The 19,313-nt window shown below is 41.0% G+C and overlaps 1 protein-coding gene across 1 annotated transcript in view; it reads right to left on the bottom strand.

Annotated features, from left to right (window-relative positions):
• The window catches only part of homer2 (homer scaffold protein 2), an 81,057-nt gene that overhangs the window by 36,843 nt on the left and 24,901 nt on the right, over positions 1–19,313 (bottom strand). The window contains exon 2 of the mRNA XM_062963224.1: positions 8,929–9,085. Coding sequence (XP_062819294.1) covers positions 8,929–9,085 — 157 coding nt within the window. The remainder of the gene's footprint in view (positions 1–8,928; positions 9,086–19,313) is intronic.

The raw sequence follows: 19,313 nt of genomic DNA, 5'->3' as shown, positions 1-19,313 counted from the left end.
GTCACTGCAACATGAGAAACTATTAAAGGGTTGCAGCATTAGAAAGGTTGAGAACCACTGGTCTAGATAAAGAGTATTAAAATGGATATGCAGTGGTGCATTGTTTTGACTGCTGAATCAGGCAAGGCATGAATTGCTCTCTTTTAGAATAAAAGGTGTGGAAGCCTGAGTTGCTCCAAAGCCCACACTGCAGAAGACAGTAAAGTGGAATCCCTTGACTGCCTTCCCACTCAGGAGCGTAATGCGGTTGATAAATGAGGGCATTGTTTGGCAAGGTGCTTATTGGATTTTTACTTCCTCTGCCTGTTCCTCCTTGGACTCATCATCAATTATGTTGTTGTGCTGAGAGCTTTGTGCTCGCTAGAGTATCCATTGTAAGGGAATGGCTGGCAAGGTTTGCTCTGTGTGGTTCTGGTTTGGCATCCACTACAAACGGAAGTATGGAAGTGTCAGGACCCAGGCTGCAGAACACCAATAACCATGCGCAGAGACCAGAATCTATCTAATATCTTTATTAAGGAAATATATAAAGTCAATAAAAACAAGTGTAGAATATAGTTCAGAAGTAGACCTTTCAGGAAAGGTCAAATATAGTCCAGGAAAACAATGTCCAATATGTGATATTAAAGTCCAAAGTTATAATCCACTTCACCGAAACACACACTATTTGGCAAGCAATAGTGTGGGGAACTGTCCATAGTCTTTGAGGCTTAAGGTAAATCCGAAGGAAACTGGAAAACAAGGCTTGAAACTGAGAAGCAAGGTCCGTGGTTTAAAACGCAAGGCAAGGCAAGACTTGAAACTTGGCAAGATCAAACTGGAAACAAGGCAAACATGAATCAAGAACTGAGTCCATAGAAGTCCATGGTACAAGGCTGGGCAGGAAACTTGATCCGGGAACTGGGAACTGGAGTACGAAGTCTACACACGATCTCACACCTCAAGCCGACGAATTGACTCCGCAAGGATTTCTTTGCGGGCAAACACCTATATAGGATCTTGTTTTCCCGCCAAGGAACACTTTCTCTGGGGAACAAGAAACGAAACCTATACTGTGTCCAGATGCATGACTCCTTAAAGTTTCCCAAGGGAAACAGACTTAATCAGCTAATTGTCTGGCAGCTATCCTGGCGCTCCGGCGAGTCGCCTCTCGAGCGCCTCTATCTTGATTATAATAATCCCGGCGAGAAAATGGGGGAGATTTCTGCTCAAGGCTTGTTTGGCTGACTTCTTGTGGGCAAACATGTTGCAGGTGCAAGGGCTCCAAATCTGGCAGAAACGGTGGGAAACCCAAGTTTTCCTCTTCATCTGCCACAATAGTACTAGGAACGGGACTACATGGCCCATGAGTCATCACAGGAAGTAGCATAATTCATGAACAGACAATTCCTCCCCCAATCATTTTTAGGCAGTAAGATGCTCCAGAAAACAATCTGCCATTCTTCATGATTGCAAAGTGTAAGCAAGAGATACCCTGTTTCCCCTAAAATAAGACATCCCCAGAAAATAAGACCTAGTAGAGGTTTTGCTGAATTGCTAAATATAAGGCCTCCCCCGAAAGTAAGACCTAGCAAAGGTTTTGTTTGGAAGCATGACCGCCGAACAGAACACCAGAGCATGCAGGATTGGTAAATGTACGTACCATAAAGTGTTGTACATGGAAATATTGGTAGTAATAAGAAATTCTTGATAGGATTCACAGTTTGTCTAGTTATGCTGGTTTATGATGACAACTACTGTACTGTATATAATAAATGTTCATTTTTTTGTTCAACAATAAATGTGAATTCTTCTTCATGGAAAAATAAGACATCCCCTGAAAATAAGACCTAGCGCATCTTTGGGAGCAAAAATTACTATAAGACACTGTCTTATTTTCAGGGAAACACGGTAGCAAAGTCCTAAATCCATACTTAACTTAAAGCCATGAACAAGATAAAGCTATTACAGTAGAGTCTCACTTATCCAAGCTAAACGGGCCGGCAGAAGCTTGGATCAGCAAATATCTTGGATAATAAGGAGGGATTGAGGAAAAGCCTATTAAACATCAAATTAGGTTATGATTTTACAAATTAAGCACCAAAACATCATGTTATACAATAAATTTGAAAGAAGAAGTAGTTCAATATGCAGTAATGTTATGTTGTAATTACTGTATTTATGAATTTAGCACCAAAATATCATGATATATTGAAAACATTGACTACAAAAATGGCTTGGATTATCCAGAAGCTTGGATAAGTGAGACTCTACTGTACTTTTGTGTGTGTGTGTGTGTCAGGAGCGACTTGAGAAGCTGCAAGTCACTTCTGGTGTGATAAAATTACCCATCTGCAAGAACGTTGCTCAGGGGATGCCCGGATGTTTTACCATCCTGTGGGAGGCTTCTCTCATGTCCCCACATAGGAAGCTGGAACTGACAGAGGGAGCTCACCCCGCTCCCTGGAATCGAATCATTGACCTTTCAGTCAGCAAACCACTGCTCCAGCAAACCACTGCCGGCACAAGGGTTTAACCCATTGTGCCACTGGGAGCTCTGCATTATCTGTGCTATAACGATTGAAGGCCGGGCTGTGGCACAGGCTGGTTAGCAGCCAGCTGCAAAAAATCACTCTGACCAAGAGGTCATGAGTTCGAGGCCTGCCCGTGCCTGCGTCTGTCTCTGTTCTATGTTAAGGCATTGAATGTTTGCCCTATATGTACATAATGTGATCTGCCCTGAGTCCTTCGGGGTGAGAAGGGCGGAATATAAATACTGCAAATAAATAAATAAATAAATAAATAAATAAGAACCCTGGAGCAGTGGTTTGCATTTCCCAGGGCTGTGGCTGCTCCAGGGAAATAAAATAAATAAAAGTTGAAAGAAATTAAAAGTTAAGAAGCAAAAAGTAGAATCAAAATTAAAAAAACCCTAGAAATTACATTCACAGAACAGAAATTTTCCAAATTTGCCACCGTGCAAAAAAAATAACATTCAACAACAGGCATTTCATAAAACATTTTTATATCATTTTTTGTCTTAATTTAAGCCTATTGTTGCACTACAGTGCACTCTGGCTCTGCTGTAACGCAAACGGTTTGATTCATTGAACTTTGGAAGGATTCCTGCCTGGGGGAATCCTTTGTTGGGAGGTGTTAGCTGGCCCAAAGGATTCCCCCAGGCAGGAAGCAGCCAGGCTTTGAAACTGCAAGGCTATTCAATGCTACTCAAGCTGGCTATTGGAAACATTCACAACAGACAAGAGTTCTTTCTCCCACCCTGGACATTATTCCACAGATATATAAACCCCACTTGCCTAGTTTCCAACAGACCTCACAACCTCTGTGGGCAAAACGTCAGGAGAGAATGCTTCTGGAACATGGCCATACAGCCTGGAAAACTCACTGCAATCCATTAATCTCTATGCCATGGAAAGCAATCCAATGTACTCTATGTTTGCTGTTATCTTGAGCTTTGTTTGGGCAAGGGGAAGACATGGATTAGATTCTGGTAAGAATCTTGTAGTGATGCAACAACCGGAAAATTTATTGTGGCATAAACGTCCACGGTTACTTAAAAGCACCACCAGATCCTCCTTTCTGCTGCAACAAACTGATGTGACGGCTCTCCAGAAATTCACTTAGACAGGCTAAGCAGGAATAGAAATGCAAACAATGCCACTGGGTTGCCCAAACTTATGTTGTCACTTTAGCTCTTGTAATGCAACCAGAGGGTTATGTCACAGCACTTAAAAGGAACATCCTATGCCAGCCGAGGGAGGAAAAATATCCAACATAGATGGATACCACAATCTATATAAAACCCTTTATTAAAAGGTTTTGCCAGTAAGTATAGTAGAGTCTCACTTATCCAACATAAACGGGCCGGCAGAAAGTTGGATAAGCGAATACGTTGGATAACAAGGAGAAATTAAGGAGAAGCCTATTAAACATCAAATTAGGTTATGATTTTACAAATTAAGCACCAAAACATCATGTTATACAACAAATTTAGCAGAAAAGGTAGTTCAATATGCAGTAAAGCTCCGTAGTAATTACTGTATTTACGAATTTAGCACCAAAATGTCACAATGTATTGAAAACACTGACTACAAAAATGCGTTGGATAATCCATAATGTTGGATAAGCGAATGTTGGATAAGTGAGACTCCACTGTACCATATTTATTTAGGGTACAAATAATTTGGGGGGACGGGAACACACCAGTTCTCATCTGCACAAATCCCTGGATTGTTTTCAAAATAAGGAAAAAGCAAAACACACCAACAAAAATTCAATCGGGCAGCACGCTAGAGAGCTGGAGGCCAGCCACAGATGCAGGCGAAACATCAGGAGAGAATGCTGCTGGGGCATTGCCATACAGCCTGAAAAACTCACCACAACCCAGTGATTCCATCCATGAAAACCTTCGACAACACAAAGAGGAAAAGCCTGGGCTTGGTGTTACAAACTCAACATACTTTTTATGCTCTCATGTGAAATCTAAATACAATAGAGTCTCACTTATCCAACACTCGCTTATCCAACGTTCTGGATTATCCAACGCATTTTTGTAGTCAATGTTTTCAATATATCATGATATTTTGGTGCTAAATTCGTAAATACAGTAATTACTACATAGCATTACTACATATTGAACTACTTTTTCTGCCAAATTTGTTGTATAACATGATGTTTTGGTGCTTCATTTGTAAAATCACAACCTAATTTGATGTTTAATAGGCTTTTCCTTAATGCCTCTTTATTATCCAACATATTTGTTTATCCAACATTCTGCCGGCCCGTTTATGTTGGATAAGTGAGACTCTACTGTAGTGACTTGTTCTCGGAAATTATTCAAGTCAAGATAACTTCAAGTAAAAAAGAAGTTCAGGCAGTCCTATCCTAGCACTTCTCCCAAAGGGAAAGGGAAAATAACTACTTGCGGTTTTCCCAATCTGCATTCTTTTAGGTCACTCTTGTTCTGAAGGCATAATAATGTAGGTCGGTTTTAATGAGCTGTCTGGTCTATGGCTTCCTCCATACACCGTACAGTTATTTTTGTGAACCTCTGCTCCCTTCCCAATATCTTAACACACACATTGTCTTCCCTATATTGACAACATAGGTGTCCTCCATGATTGCAGATTTGGTTATTCACAGATTTTTTAAAAAAAAAATGCTGGAAGTTGATCACAGAATCATGGTGGAAGACCCAGGGATTCAGAGGAAATCCTCCCAGTGTCACCAGCAGAGAGAGCCCACCCACTAAGTATGACGGAATAAAATACATAAATGTATATAACTTTCTCCAAGTTCCAGTACTCCATCAATGGTATCACCAATCAAGAAAAGCATTTTAAAAACTCTAAAATCAAGACAGTAAATAAAGAACAACACCCAGGAAACAGGGGAATTTAAGACAGGAAACTATTTGGGCCAGCTAACACCTCCCAACAAAGGATTCCCCCAGGCAGGAAGCAGCCAGGCTTTGAAACTGCAAGGCTATTCAATGCTAATCAAGGTGGCCAATGGTAATATTCACACTTGCCTCCAACAGACAAAGGTTCTTTCTCCTACCCTTGGACATTATTCCACAGATATAGAAACCCCAATTGCCTAGTTTCCAACAGACCTCAACCTCTGAGGATGCCCGTCATAGATGTGGGCAAAACATCAGAAGAGAATGCTTCTGGAACATGGCCAGACAGCCCGGAAAACTCACAGCAACCCAGTGATTCCAGCCGTGAAAGCTTTTGATAATATCAAACTTATAAAGCAGAAATCACAACAACCAAGATTTGAAATAAAATAAAATACAGCATCTGTCAAGGAAAATACTATTTATTGGCTGAAGGTATGTTCGTTGTTATGTGCAGTTCACATGCTCTTAAACTGCAAACTTCTTTCTACTTGACCTTGAACAAAGGCTTTATGTAGGATGTCACAAATGAATATTACGAAGGATGTCACAAATGAATATTACGTTGGATAATTAAATATTTAAATTGAAAGAAAACTCTGTTCAGGGTGGGGGTTAAGGGCAAAGGTGATATAGCCCATCCTGGATGAAAATATATTTGTTTTTAAAAACCAATAGTAAAGGTTTTCTCCTGACATTAAGTCTAGTCATGTCCGACTCTGGGGACTGGTGCTCATCTAATTTTCTAAGCCGAAGAGCCAGCGTTGTCCGTAGACACCTTCTAGGCCACGTGGCCAGCATGACTGCACGGAAAGCCATTACCTTCCGGACAAAGCAGTACCTATTAATCTACTCACATTTGTATGCTTTCAAGCTGCTAGGTTGGAAGAAGCTGGGGCTAACAGCGGGAGCTCACTCTGCTCCCTGGAATCGAACCACCGACCTTTCAGTCAACAAGTTCAGCAGCTCAGCAGTTTAATCCGCTGCGCCACCGGGGCCTCCAATAGTAAATAATTATTTTTCTGTCGCCCTAAACCAGGGGTCCCCAAACTAAGGCCCGGGGGCCAGATGCGGCCCTCCAAGGTCATTTACCTGGCCCCCGCCCTCAGTTTTATAATATAATATATTGTATATACATATAATATTGATAATAATACTATAATGTAATACAATATAATACTAATAATAATACCATATAATAATATTAATTATATATTCTATATTACATAAAATATTACTAATAATATTACAGTATAGTGGTATAGTTCAATATAGTAATACATAATGCTAATATTGTGCTATGCTAATAATATAATATATTGTATGTACATATAATTTGTAAGCCACTCTGAGTCCCCTTTGGGGTGGAAGGGTGTGATACAAATGTAGTAAATAAATGCAGTAAATAAATAAATAATAAATACATAAATTCTAGACTTAGGCTTGCCCAAAGTCTGAAATGACTTGAAGGCACACAACAACAACAACAACGACAACAATGATCCTAATTAACTTGATTATCTCATTGGCTAGAAGCAAGCCCACACTACCCATTGAAATCCTGATAGGCTTATGTTGGTTAAAATTGTTTTCATTTTTAAATATTGTATTGTTCTTTCATTGTTGTTATTGTTGTTGTTGTTGTTTTGCATTACAAATAAGACATTTGCAGTGTGCATAGGAATTTGTTGGATTTTTTTTTCAAATGATAATTCGGCCCCTCAACAGTCTGAAGGATTGTGGACCGGCCCTCTGCTTTAAAAGTTTGAGGACCCCTGCCCTAAACTATATATTTCCATTATTTTGTGCTCTTATACCAAATTCTCCTTACAAATCTCCCATGAGTCACCTGTCCAGGTATTACCTATTGGCCCCATTCCTCCTCTTTTGGATGATCGTCGGGCTGTGGCTGTGGCGCAGCTGGCTAGTAACCAGCTGCTGTAAATCACTACTGACCAAGAGGTCATGAGTTCGAAGCCCGGGTCGGGTTAAGCCTCCGACCATTAATAGCCCTGGCTTGCTGTTGACCTATGCAGCCCCGAAAGACAGTTGCACCTGTCAATTAGGGAAATTTAGGGACGCTTTATGCGGGAGGCTAATTTACAACACCATAAAACTGCCAGCAAAACACGAGGAAAGGAATGAGGAAGTACAGCCACTAGTGGACAGTGAAGCAACAGCTCCCCCTGTGGCTGGAATCGAGAAGCTAGAAAAATGTTAAAAATGCCTCTGAGTCTGTCTAATGTATTGTCACGACCCAGGTTGCAAAGGCACCAATAACCAAACACAGAGGCCAGAATCTAACTAATATCTTTATTGAAGGAATATATAAAGTTAATAAAAGCAAGTATATGAAATAGTCCAAAAGCAGACCTTTCAGGAAAGGTCTAAATTAGTCCAAAAAAGCGATGTCCAATATGAAATATTAAGGTCCAAAGTTGTAATCCAATAACCGAAACACTCACTTTGCCAGGCAAAGTGAGGGGAGATGACAAGTCCTTTAGTCCATAAACTTGAGCAAGGCTAGGAAATAACTTGATACTTGAAACAAGGCTTAAAACGTGGAACAAGGTAACTAGGAGCAAGAACAAGGTCCGTGGAATAACTTGGTAAAATCCGTGATACAAGGCAAGGATTGGTCCTGGGCAACAAGGCGAAGTCCGTTGGTAAACAAGGCTGGGAAGCAAGACGAAGGCTGGAAAGCAGGGCAAGGCTTGAGCAGGAGCGAGGCTTGAATCGGAGCGCGCTGTCCAGACACAACTCGCTCCGTAGGCTGACGAATTGACTCCGCGAAGTTACTACGCGGGTAAAACACCTAAATAGAGTCTAACTTTCCCGCCGAAGCAGTTCTCTGGGAATCAGAACCGAAAGCTAAACTCTGAGACCAGATGTGAGACTCCCCAAAGATTCTCACGAGAAGCAGTCTTAATTGGCCACATTCTTAGCTGCAATCCTCGCACTCCTGCGCGAAGCTGATTCCAAACTTCTCTGTTGTTTACAAAACTCCCGGCGCAAGAACACGGGAGAAGTAGGCTCTGGGGTTGTTTGACATACTTCTGGGAGACAACTTTCTTGCAGGTGCAAGGTTCCCAGATCTGCCTGGGAAAGATCTGGCTGAGGGGAATCCAGTTCTGACTGGGAAGGTAAAAAACCCAAGTTTTCCTCCTCATCAGGAATTACAATGTCCTGAGCAGGACTACAAGGCCCATGGGTCATCACATGTATGTTGTTTGTCTGTTGGCATTGAATGTTTGCCATATATGTGTTCGTTGTAGTCCGCCCTGAGTCCACTTCGGGGTGAGAAGGGCGGAATATAAATACTGTAAATAAATAAATAAATTATCAAACACAGAGAATTAACAATATAGTCCTATTTCCCTGTAACACGATTCATGGAATGTGAACAAACCTACTGCCAAGCGGTTGTTTTTCAATAAATGTGCAGGACCCACTTTGCAAGCTTCCTTAGCAATGTGATCCCGCCAATTCTGCAAGCGCGGCAGAGGAGATCCGTGCAGGCATCCTACCTTGGCTCCATCCACACTGATAATGCGATAGCTGTTTCTTGTGCTGTCATAGAAGTAGGAAACAGTTACCGCCTGCTTGCTTGCAGGAACCCAGTTCTTCTTGGTGCTGGGGTCAATTTGGAAGACATGCGCTCTGGCGGTGAAGATGGGCTGCTCTCTGGAATAGGGAGGGACAGGAGAAATGGAATGCATCATGAGTTCGTGGAAGATGGAAATGCCGCCCTTGATCAAGGCATCTTGATCAAGTCCAGTGTCCAAAACACTTCCTTCAAGGTGAGGATCCTCACATCCCAAAGTAGGAAAACAACAAAAGCCTGCCACTTGTATCCCTCCTCTTGTATCTATTTGGCAATCTATCTATATATATAAAAGAGTGATGGAATCCTGGCGACCGCCAAAACAACAAAACTAAACACCCCACAATCTCGAAAATTGACAACACAACCCATCATCCACGCCTCTAGGTTGATACAACAAAAAGAAAAGAAAAATAAAGTCCTAATTAGAGGGAGAGCAATATTTGTTTTTGTCCAATTGCTGCCAGTTAGAAGGCTAAGCTCCGCCCACTTGGTCTCCTAGCAACCCACTCACCCAGGGGACAGGCAAAGTTAGGCCTCACTTAGGCCTCTTCCACACTGCCTATAAAATACAGATTATCAGATTTTAACTGGATTAGATGGCAGTGTAGACTCAAGGCCCTTCCACACAGCTGTATAACCCATTTATAATCTTATATTATCTGCTTTAACTGGATTATCTGGACTTCACACCTTTACCCTTTACCTTAACTGCCACCAATTCCTCAATACTTTATTTCCCATACCACCATACTTCGCCACAGCAACGTGTGACCGGGCACAGCTAGTATCTATATATATAAAAGGGTAATGAAATTTTGGCCTAAGACAAAACAACAAAATTACACATCCCAGAAACACTAAACTTGGCAGCACAACCCCTCATCCATGCCTCTACGTTTATACAACAAAAAGAAAAGAAAAATAAAGTCCTAATTAGAGGGAGAGGAATAATTGTTTTTATCCGATCGCTGCCAGTTAGAAGGCTAAGCTCCACCCACTTGGTCTCCTAGCAACCCACTCAGCCCCGGGGACAGGCAGAGTTAGGCCTCACTTAGGCCTCTTCCCCACTGCCTATAAAATACAGATTATCAGATTTGAACTGGATTATATGGCAGTGTAGACTCAAGGCCCTTCCACACAGGTATATAACCCATTTATAATCTTATATTATCTGCTTTGAACTGGATTATCTTGACTCCACACTGCCATATAATCCACTTCAGTGTGCAGTCGGACATAACTGGACTTAATGTCAGGAGAAAACCTTTACCCTTTACCTTAACTACCACCAATTCCTCAATACTTTTATTTCCCATACCACCAGACTTCGCCACAGCAACGCGTGGCCGGGCACAGCTCGTCTATATATATAAAAGGGTAATGAAATTTAGGCCTAGGACAAAACAACAAAACTACACATCCCAGAAACACTAAACTTGGCAGCACAGCCCCTCATCCATGCCTCTACGTTCATACAACAAAAAGAAAACAAAAATAAATTCCTAATTAGAGGGAGAGGAATAATTGTTTTTATCCAATTGCTGCCAGTTAGAAGGCTAAGCTCCACCCACTTGGTCTGCTGTCAGTTAGAAGGCTAAGCTCCACCACTTGGTCTCCTAGCAACCCACTCAGCCCAGGGCCACTTCAATCAGGCCTCTTCCACACTGCCTATAAAATACAGATTATCTGATTTTAACTGGATTATATGGAAGTGTAAGCCGCCCCAAGTCCCCGTGGGGAGATGGTGGCGGGGTATAAGTATTATTATTATTATTATTATTATTATTATTATTATTATTAAGTGTAGACTCAAGGCCCTTCCACACAGCTATATAACCCATTTATAATGGACTTAATGTCAGGGGAAAACCTTTACCCTTTACCTTAACTACCACCAATTCCTCAATAGTTTATTTCCCATACCACCAGACTTCGCCACAGCAACGCGTGGCCGGGCACAGCTAGTGTTATCTGTTTGAACTCCTTTTCGCCAAAGGCTCTGGACACAATTGCTGCTTCAGAGCCCCCTTCTAAACTGCTGTATACAATCCAGATTACCTGCTTTGAACTGGATTATATGGCAATATAGACTCATATAATCCAGTTCAAAGCAGATCATGATAATATGGATTATTATTTATTAATTAATTTATTTACAGTATTTATATTCTGCCCTTCTCACTCCGAAGGGGACTCAGGGCGGATCACATTGCACATATAAGGCAAACATTCAATGCCGTAACATAGAACAGAGACAGCGAGGCACGGGTGGGCCTCGAACTCATGACCTCTTGGTCAGAGTGATTTATTGCAGCTGACTGCTAATCAGCCTGTTCCACATCCCGGCCTAGATTATATAGCAATCTAGAAGGGGCTAGAGTGAGCTTGCTTTCTAATGTTCAAATTTGAGATGCCATTGTCTTTCTTTTGCCTGCATCCGTCTTCTAATTTCTAATATAGCTATATCTCAATTAACAAAGGCTGGATCTACACTGCCATAAATCCAGACCATCAAAGCAAGTTGTATGGCTAATTCCACACTGCCATATAATTCAGAATATCAAGGCAGAAAATCCCACAATATCTGCTTTGAACTGGGTTATCTGAGACCCAGTGATTCCAGCCATGTAAAACTTTTGACAACACAAATCTGGATTTTATATGGCAGTGTAGATGGGATTCCAGAAAGCTGTTTAACTGCATTGAACTGGATTATATGAGTCTACACTGCCAAAAATTGCAGACCCCCTTCTACACTGCCATATAATCCAGATTATCAAATCAGATAATCCACATTACGTGCTTTGAACTGGATTATATGAGTCTACACTGCCATATAATCCAGTTCAAGATCAGATAATCTGAATTTTATAGGACAGTGTAGAAGGGGCTGTAGTTTCAGAAAGCAGTTTAACTGCATTGAACTGGATTATATGAGTCTACACTGCCATATAATCCAGTTCAAATAAAATAATCTGGATTTTATATGGCTGTGTAGAAGGGGCTGTAGTTTCAGAAAGCAGTTTAACTGCATTGAACTGGATTGTATAAGTCTACGCTGCCATATAATCCAGTTCAAATAAAATAATCTGCATTTTATATGGCCGTTTAGAAGGGGCTATGGTTTCAGAAAGCATTTTAACTGTGTCGAACTAGATTATATGAGTCTACGCTGCCACATAATCCAGTTCAAATAAAATAATCTGGATTTTATACGGCCGTTTAGAAGGGGCTATGGTTTCAGAAAGCAGTTTAAATGTGTCGAACTGGATTATATGAGTCTACGCTGCCATATAATCCAGTTCAAATAAAATAAAATAGTCTGGATTTTATATGGCCGTTTATGGTTTATATGGCCGTTTATGGCTATGGTTTCAGAAAGCAGTTTAACTGTGCCGAACTGGATTATATGAGTCTACGCTGCCATATAATTCAGTTCAAAGCAGATAATCTGGATTGTATATGGCAGTGTAGATGGGGCCAAAGTCCGTGTTTCTTGGCCATAACATCTTTTAACAGAAAATGTGGTCCCAGAGGCAGAAATAAAATGGAAAGAGTGGAGGTAGCTTCCTAAACTAGAAAAAAAAGAGATGATATCCAATATGATTCAGTGACCTTTTCATTCCAAGCGTACAACATGCACTTGTGATATGAAATAAATGTCAGGTGAGTCTTGCTTGAGTTTTAAAAATACACACACATTTAGGAAATGAAGGCATAAACGGCTATGGGGCATCAACCAGCCCTCCGTATTCGCTGGAGTCAGGATGTAGGAGCTTACATGAAAACACCATGTTCAGAAATAATATAGCTCTCAGTGTCAAATGCCGGCAACTTCCCCAAGGCATTTGGCCAGAAATGAGACATTACGCAAAATGAAAGCCTTTGAAGCTTAGCTGATGTCTTCCAAAATATACATGTGCATAGCCGTAAACTGTTTGAACCTTTCAGGCTGTTTTTACTTCTTAATTGGTTTGATACGTTTTGAGACTTCAGATTTCAAAGTAGGTTAAACTGTTAAAATTGATTTTACATGTGTGCTGGCCAGGAGGGAGATTGGATTGATATCAGACAGAGAGACAGACAACAGACAGGATAGGGCAACCTTTAATTGCCCAGCAGCAGGACTTGGCTTACAATTGATTTTCAAGCCTGATTTCAATCTAACTGGCTTTATATTGATTTGATTTTTCTTCTACTCGGCTTCGGCTTGTTCCGGAAATCAAACCCTGTGAGGAGCAGTTTAGGAAGCCATATGTATATGTTTTGGAGCCCCCACTGAGCTGTTGAACTTGCTGACCAAAAGGCTGGCGGTTCGAATCCAGGGGAGCAGGGTGAGCGCCCGCTGTTAGCCCCAGCTTCTGCCAACCTAGCAGTTCGAAAACATGCAAATGTGAGTAGATCAATATGTACTGCTCCAGCGGAAAGGAAACAGTGCTCCATGCAATCATGCCAGCCATATGACCTAGGAGGTGTCTATGGACAACGCCAGCTCTTCGGCTTAGAAATGGAGATAAGCACCAAGCCCCAGAGTCGGACACGACTAGACTTAATGTGAGCAGGAAAACCTTTATCTTTACCTATGTATGTACAGTAGAGTCTCACTTATCCAAGCTTCGCTTATCCAAGCTTCTGGATTATCCAAGCCATTTTTGTTTTCAATATATCGTGATATTTTGGTGCTAAATTCGTAGATACAGTAGAGTCTCACTTATCCAACGTAAATGGGCCGGCAGAACGTTGGATAAGCGAATATGTTGGATAATAAGGAGAGATGAAGGAGAAGCCTATTAAACATCAAATTAGGTTATGATTTTACAAATTAAGCACCAAAACATCATGTTATACAACAAATTTGACAGAAAACGTAGTTCAATACGCAGTAATGCTACGTAGTAATTACTGTATTTATGAATTTAGCACCAAAAAATCACGATATATTGAAAATATTGACTACAAAAATGCGTTGGATAATCCAGAACGTTGGATAAGCGAATGCTGGATAAGTGAGACTCTACTGTATTTATTTATTTATTTCCAACATTTATATCCCGCCCTTCTCACCCGAAGGGACTCAGGGCGGCGTACAAAATTGGCAACAATTCGATGCCTACACATAATTAAAACAGCAATGAAAATCCAATTAAAACAATATAAAAAAATATAAAACATATGATTAAAATCCATTCATCCAAAATCCTCGTGCTGTAGCCGTAAATCAGTCAGGGTCGCCTTTATCATTTAATCTTCGAAAGCCTGGGCACATAGCCATGTTTTCAGGGCTTTTCTAAAACTCAAAAGGGTTGGGGCTTGACTTAATGTCAGCGGGAAAACCTTTATCTTTACCTATGTATGTATTTAGCTTGGAGACAAAATGATTGGGAGGTGGCATGAAAGCCATCATGAAATATCTGAAAAAAAAAGATGGAGTAAGATCTTGTTTTCTGCTGCTCTGAAACTCTGAAACTCTGGATTCAAATCGCAAGAAAGTGGATTCTACCTAAACATCAAGATCTTTCTGATGATAAGGAAATGATGCCAAAATGCGTTATCTATTTAATATTTGTTTATGCATGTTAAAACAACCAATTCTCAGCACACTATCACTTGACAGGTCTGACGTAGCACCTTTGTTGATGCATTGATCACTTAAAGTTTTTTTTTACTTGTTTTAGTTCATTATGTCACCCAATTGTTTTATGTATCTATTACATTTTTAATTATTAGAAGCTGCTTCGAGTCCCTTGTTGGGAGATTGGATGGGATATAAATAAAGTTGTTGTTATTGTTGTTGTTGTTGTTGTTGTTATTATGATTACTTGTTCATTAGTGCCTGGAGCTACACTGCCATACAATGTGGTTTGAACTGCATGATATTGTCAGTGTAGACCTCCAAGTGTTTTGGCTTTCAACTCCTACAATTCCTAACAGCCTCAGGCTGTTATATGGGTGAGCACCCGTCATCAGCCCCAAATCTCTGCCCACCTTGCAGATCGAAAACAGAAATGTGAGTAGATAAATAGGTACTGCTTTAAAAAGCAGGGAGGTAATAAAAAGCACCCATAAGGACATGCCGGCAATTCGCGATGGAGGACGACACGACAAAGATGGAGCAACATCACTCTCCTGCTAGCCGGAGTCGAGCACAGGCTCCAGATGCCGGAAATGGAAAAGATGGGGAAAGCCTTTACCTCTGTTTATGTATTGTCTGTTCTTGTTAATTGTATAACGGCATTGAATGTCTGCCATATATGTGTTCTGTAATCTGCCCTGAGTCCTCTCGGGGAGATTGAATGGAATATAAATAAAATATATTTATATTCTATACAGTTCAAACCACATTATATGGCAGTGTAGATCCAGCCTGTAGAACAGACTGCTCTGATGGTTGTGTATTCTCCTTTAATAGGAGTTGGATGAGCATCTTTAAGAAATGTTTTAGGCTGGATCTACACTGCCATATAATCCAGTTTCAGAATGGAGATTAAGTGCATTGAACTCATATAATCTGTATTCTGAAACTGGATCTTATTGCGAGTTTAGGTCCAGCCCAAATTGAGCGTTCATGCATGGCAAGTTTGACTAGATGGCCCTTATGGTTCAAACGCTACGATCCTATTATTATGAACAGAAAAGAAAGACAGAAATTCTTGCAAATCACCTTGATGTCGACCAACACACAAAATTGTCTTCCGATGGGTCAGATATTGAATCCTTCTAGCCCTGTAAAATCCACAACTACTGAACAATAGTAGCTTTTGGGACCAGATTCATTTTTCCCCCCGCACCCTACTTGGAAAGATCAGAGAATAAACCCAGGAGATTCTGCTCACAAAGCAAATGTTCTAACACTGAGCTACAGCCTGACCTTTGCACATAGCAACGGAGGAGTTTGGATTAATCCAAAATTGAAACAAAAAATGCCACAGATAACAAAGGAAGTTCAGCAATTCTCAAGTCACAACATTCAACGGAAGTCAGGATTGGAAAGTAGGTAGGTAAAGGTTTTCCCCTGACGTTAAGTCCAGTCATGTCTGACTCTTGGGGTTGGTGCTCATCTCCATTTCTAAGCTGAAGAGCCGGCGTTGTCCGTAGACACTTCCAAGGTCATGTAGCCGGCATGACAGCATAGAGTGCCATTACATTCCCACTGATGCAATACCTATTGATCTACTCACATTTGCATGTTTTCGAACTGCTAGGTTGGCAGAAGCTGGAGCTAACTGCAGGCATTCACTCCGCTCCTCGGATTCGAACCTGCGACCTTTTAGTCCCCAAGTTCAGCAGCTCAGCGTTTTAACATACTGTGCCACTGGGGCCTCAAAATAAGAAAATGTACTTTATAAATAAATCCCAAGCCCTTGTTGACGTGCTCAGTGTGCCTGTTCTTGGAGGCTAGAACAAAAAAGTTGAAGACTTGCTCTTTATTGTCATTGTTGTTCCAGGCCATTGAAATATTGACCCTAATAGGGAAAGACAGGTAGGCCAATCAAGCCTTTTATAGTGCCAGATTCAGGGATGTGAATTATGTCACTTATGGATTGACAAATGGAACAGAAAGACCAATTGTATTTGAGCCTCTTTGGACAGCTTGCACATCACAAAACATACGGTGATTATTTCCAGAGTGTGTTTATAATAACATTTAACACGTGCCATCCGCAAAAGAGGGCTGTTTTTTAAAAATAATAATAATAATAACAGCATAACCAAAATGAAGAGAATGTAGAACAATCAACTACTGATCCACAAACCGAGAATGGCACATTTTCTTCAGAATCCGAGCTCAGTACTAATCCTATTGCCCGAGGGGGAAACACTGCATTGATCCATCTGACTATGTGATAGGTCACTCCAACAGCATACAAGCTGTTACAGCAAAGAGATAAGGTCTCGGAGCCCAGCTGCACTGGAACTGCCTACTCATTTGGCAAACGCTAGAAACCCACAAGACGACAGGGATCTAATGATGGCTAGAAAGAACCCTTTGCCAACTGCAATCCTGTGCTTATTATACGCCAGGCTTGTCACTACTGAACTGCCATGCTGCAGGAAGCTATGAGGCTGTTGTGGGGATGAGCACATGCCTGCAAAGCCCGGTGGAAGCAAAGAAGGACGGAAGCAGAGCAAGGAAGTACAATACAGCCTGCAGTTTTGACTTCTGCACATTGGATTTGATTCAAATTATTATTTTTAGCCATTTCTAGCCTATGCTGGAAGACCTAGAGCAGGGATGTCAAATTCCTTTTCATGGAGGGCCACATCAGTGCTATGGCTGCCACTGAATCCATGGATAGATAATCCATGGCTATCTATATATATAAAAGAGTGATAGAATCACGGCAGCGGACAAAACAACAAAACTAAACACCCCACAACCGCAAAAATTGACAGCACAACCCCTCATCCACGCCTCTGGGTTGATACAACAAAAAGAAAAGAAAAATAAAGTCCTAATTAGAGGGAGAGGAATAATTGTTTTTATCCAATTGCTGCCAGTTAGAAGGCTAAGCTCCGCCCACTTGGTCTCCTAGCAACCCACTCAGCCCAGGGGACAGGTAGAGTTAGGCCTCACTTAGGCCTCTTCCACACTGCCTATAAAATACAGATTATCAGATTTGAACTGGATTATATGGCAGTGTTGACTCCAGGCCCTTCCACACAACTATATAACCCATTTATAATCTTATATTGTCTGCTTTGAACTGGATATCTTGACTCCACACTGCCATATAATCCACTTCAGTGTGCATTTTATACAGCTGTGTAAAAGGGGCCTCATATAATCCAATTCTAAGCAGATAATATAAGATTATAAATATACAGTAGAGTATCATTTATCCAACATAAACAGGCCGGCACCTTTACCCTTTACCTTAACTACCACCAATTCCTCAATACTTTATTTCCCATACCACCATACTTCGCCACAGCAACGCGTGGCTGGGCACAGCTAGTACATAATAAATTGATTATTTATCTATTTAAAACATTTATATTCCACCCTTCTCACCCCGAAGGGGACTCAGGGCGAAGTACAACATATATACGGCAAGCATTCCATGACGGGTCATTAAATAATTATAAATATACACAAACATTAAACATTAAAATCAGTTTTATCTACTTTAAAATCAGCTGTTTAAACCAACTCAGGACACCATGCTGGCTCTGGTCAGCAGAGTATGTTTCTTATTATTATTGTTATTATTATTATTATTATATGTGTGTGTGTGTGTGTGTGTGTGTGTGTGTGTATGTATGTGTGTGTGTGTGTGTATATATATATATATGTGTGTATATATATATATATATATATATATATATATATATATATATATATATATATATATATATATATAAAAAAGGTAAAGGTTTTCCCCTGATGATAAGTCCAGTCGTGACCGACTCTGGGGGTTAGTGCTCATCTCCATTTCTAAGCCGGCGTTGTCCGTAGACACCTCCAAGGTCATGTGGCCACTGGCATGACTGCATGGAGTGCTGGAGCAGTACCTATTAATCTACTCATATTTGCATGTTTTCGAACTGTTAGGTTGGCAGAAACTGGGGCTAACACGGGTGCTCGCTCTGCTCCCTGGATATGAACCTGTGACCTTTTGGTCCGCAAATTCAGCAGCTCAGCGCTTTAACATGCTGTGCCACCAGGGGCCCAGGAAACTAGGCAAGTGGGGTTTATATATCTGTGGAATGTCCTGAAGGATTCCCCCAGGCAAGAAGCAGCCAAGCTCTGAAGCTGCAAGGCTATCCAATGCTAATCAAGGCGATCAATTGCAACATTCACATTTGCCTCAAACAGACAAGAGTTCTTTCTCCCACCCTGGACATCATTCCACAGATATAAAAACCCCAATTGCCTAGTTTCCAACAAACCTCACAACTTCTGAGGATGCCTGCCATAGATGTGGGTGAAATGTCAGGAGAGAATGCTTCTGGAACATGGCCATACGGCCCGGAAAACTCATAGCAACTTTAGTCATGATGTTTAATAATGAAGGAGTTGTAGTCCAGTATCTGGAAGGAATTTATGTTTGTAGCTTGATTTTCAGGTTGGGGGCTGGGATAGTAGAGCGGTCGCTTGTGTTCCAGTCACTCTACAATCCTATCTGCTCAAGGAAGTTTGGCGCTTTGAAAAACCTGTTTGACCAGAGAGGATAGCAGGGCAAGAAATATGTGAATACAGTAGAGTCTCACTTATTCAACATAAACGGGCCGGCATAACGTTGGATAAGCGGATATGTTGGATAATAAGGAGGGATTAAGGAAAAGTCTATTAAACATCAAATT

Source organism: Anolis carolinensis, unplaced genomic scaffold (assembly GCF_035594765.1).
Source record: "Anolis carolinensis isolate JA03-04 unplaced genomic scaffold, rAnoCar3.1.pri scaffold_11, whole genome shotgun sequence".
Taxonomy (NCBI): Eukaryota; Metazoa; Chordata; class Lepidosauria; order Squamata; family Dactyloidae; genus Anolis; species Anolis carolinensis.
This window is presented reverse-complemented; position numbering and strand designations above follow the sequence as displayed.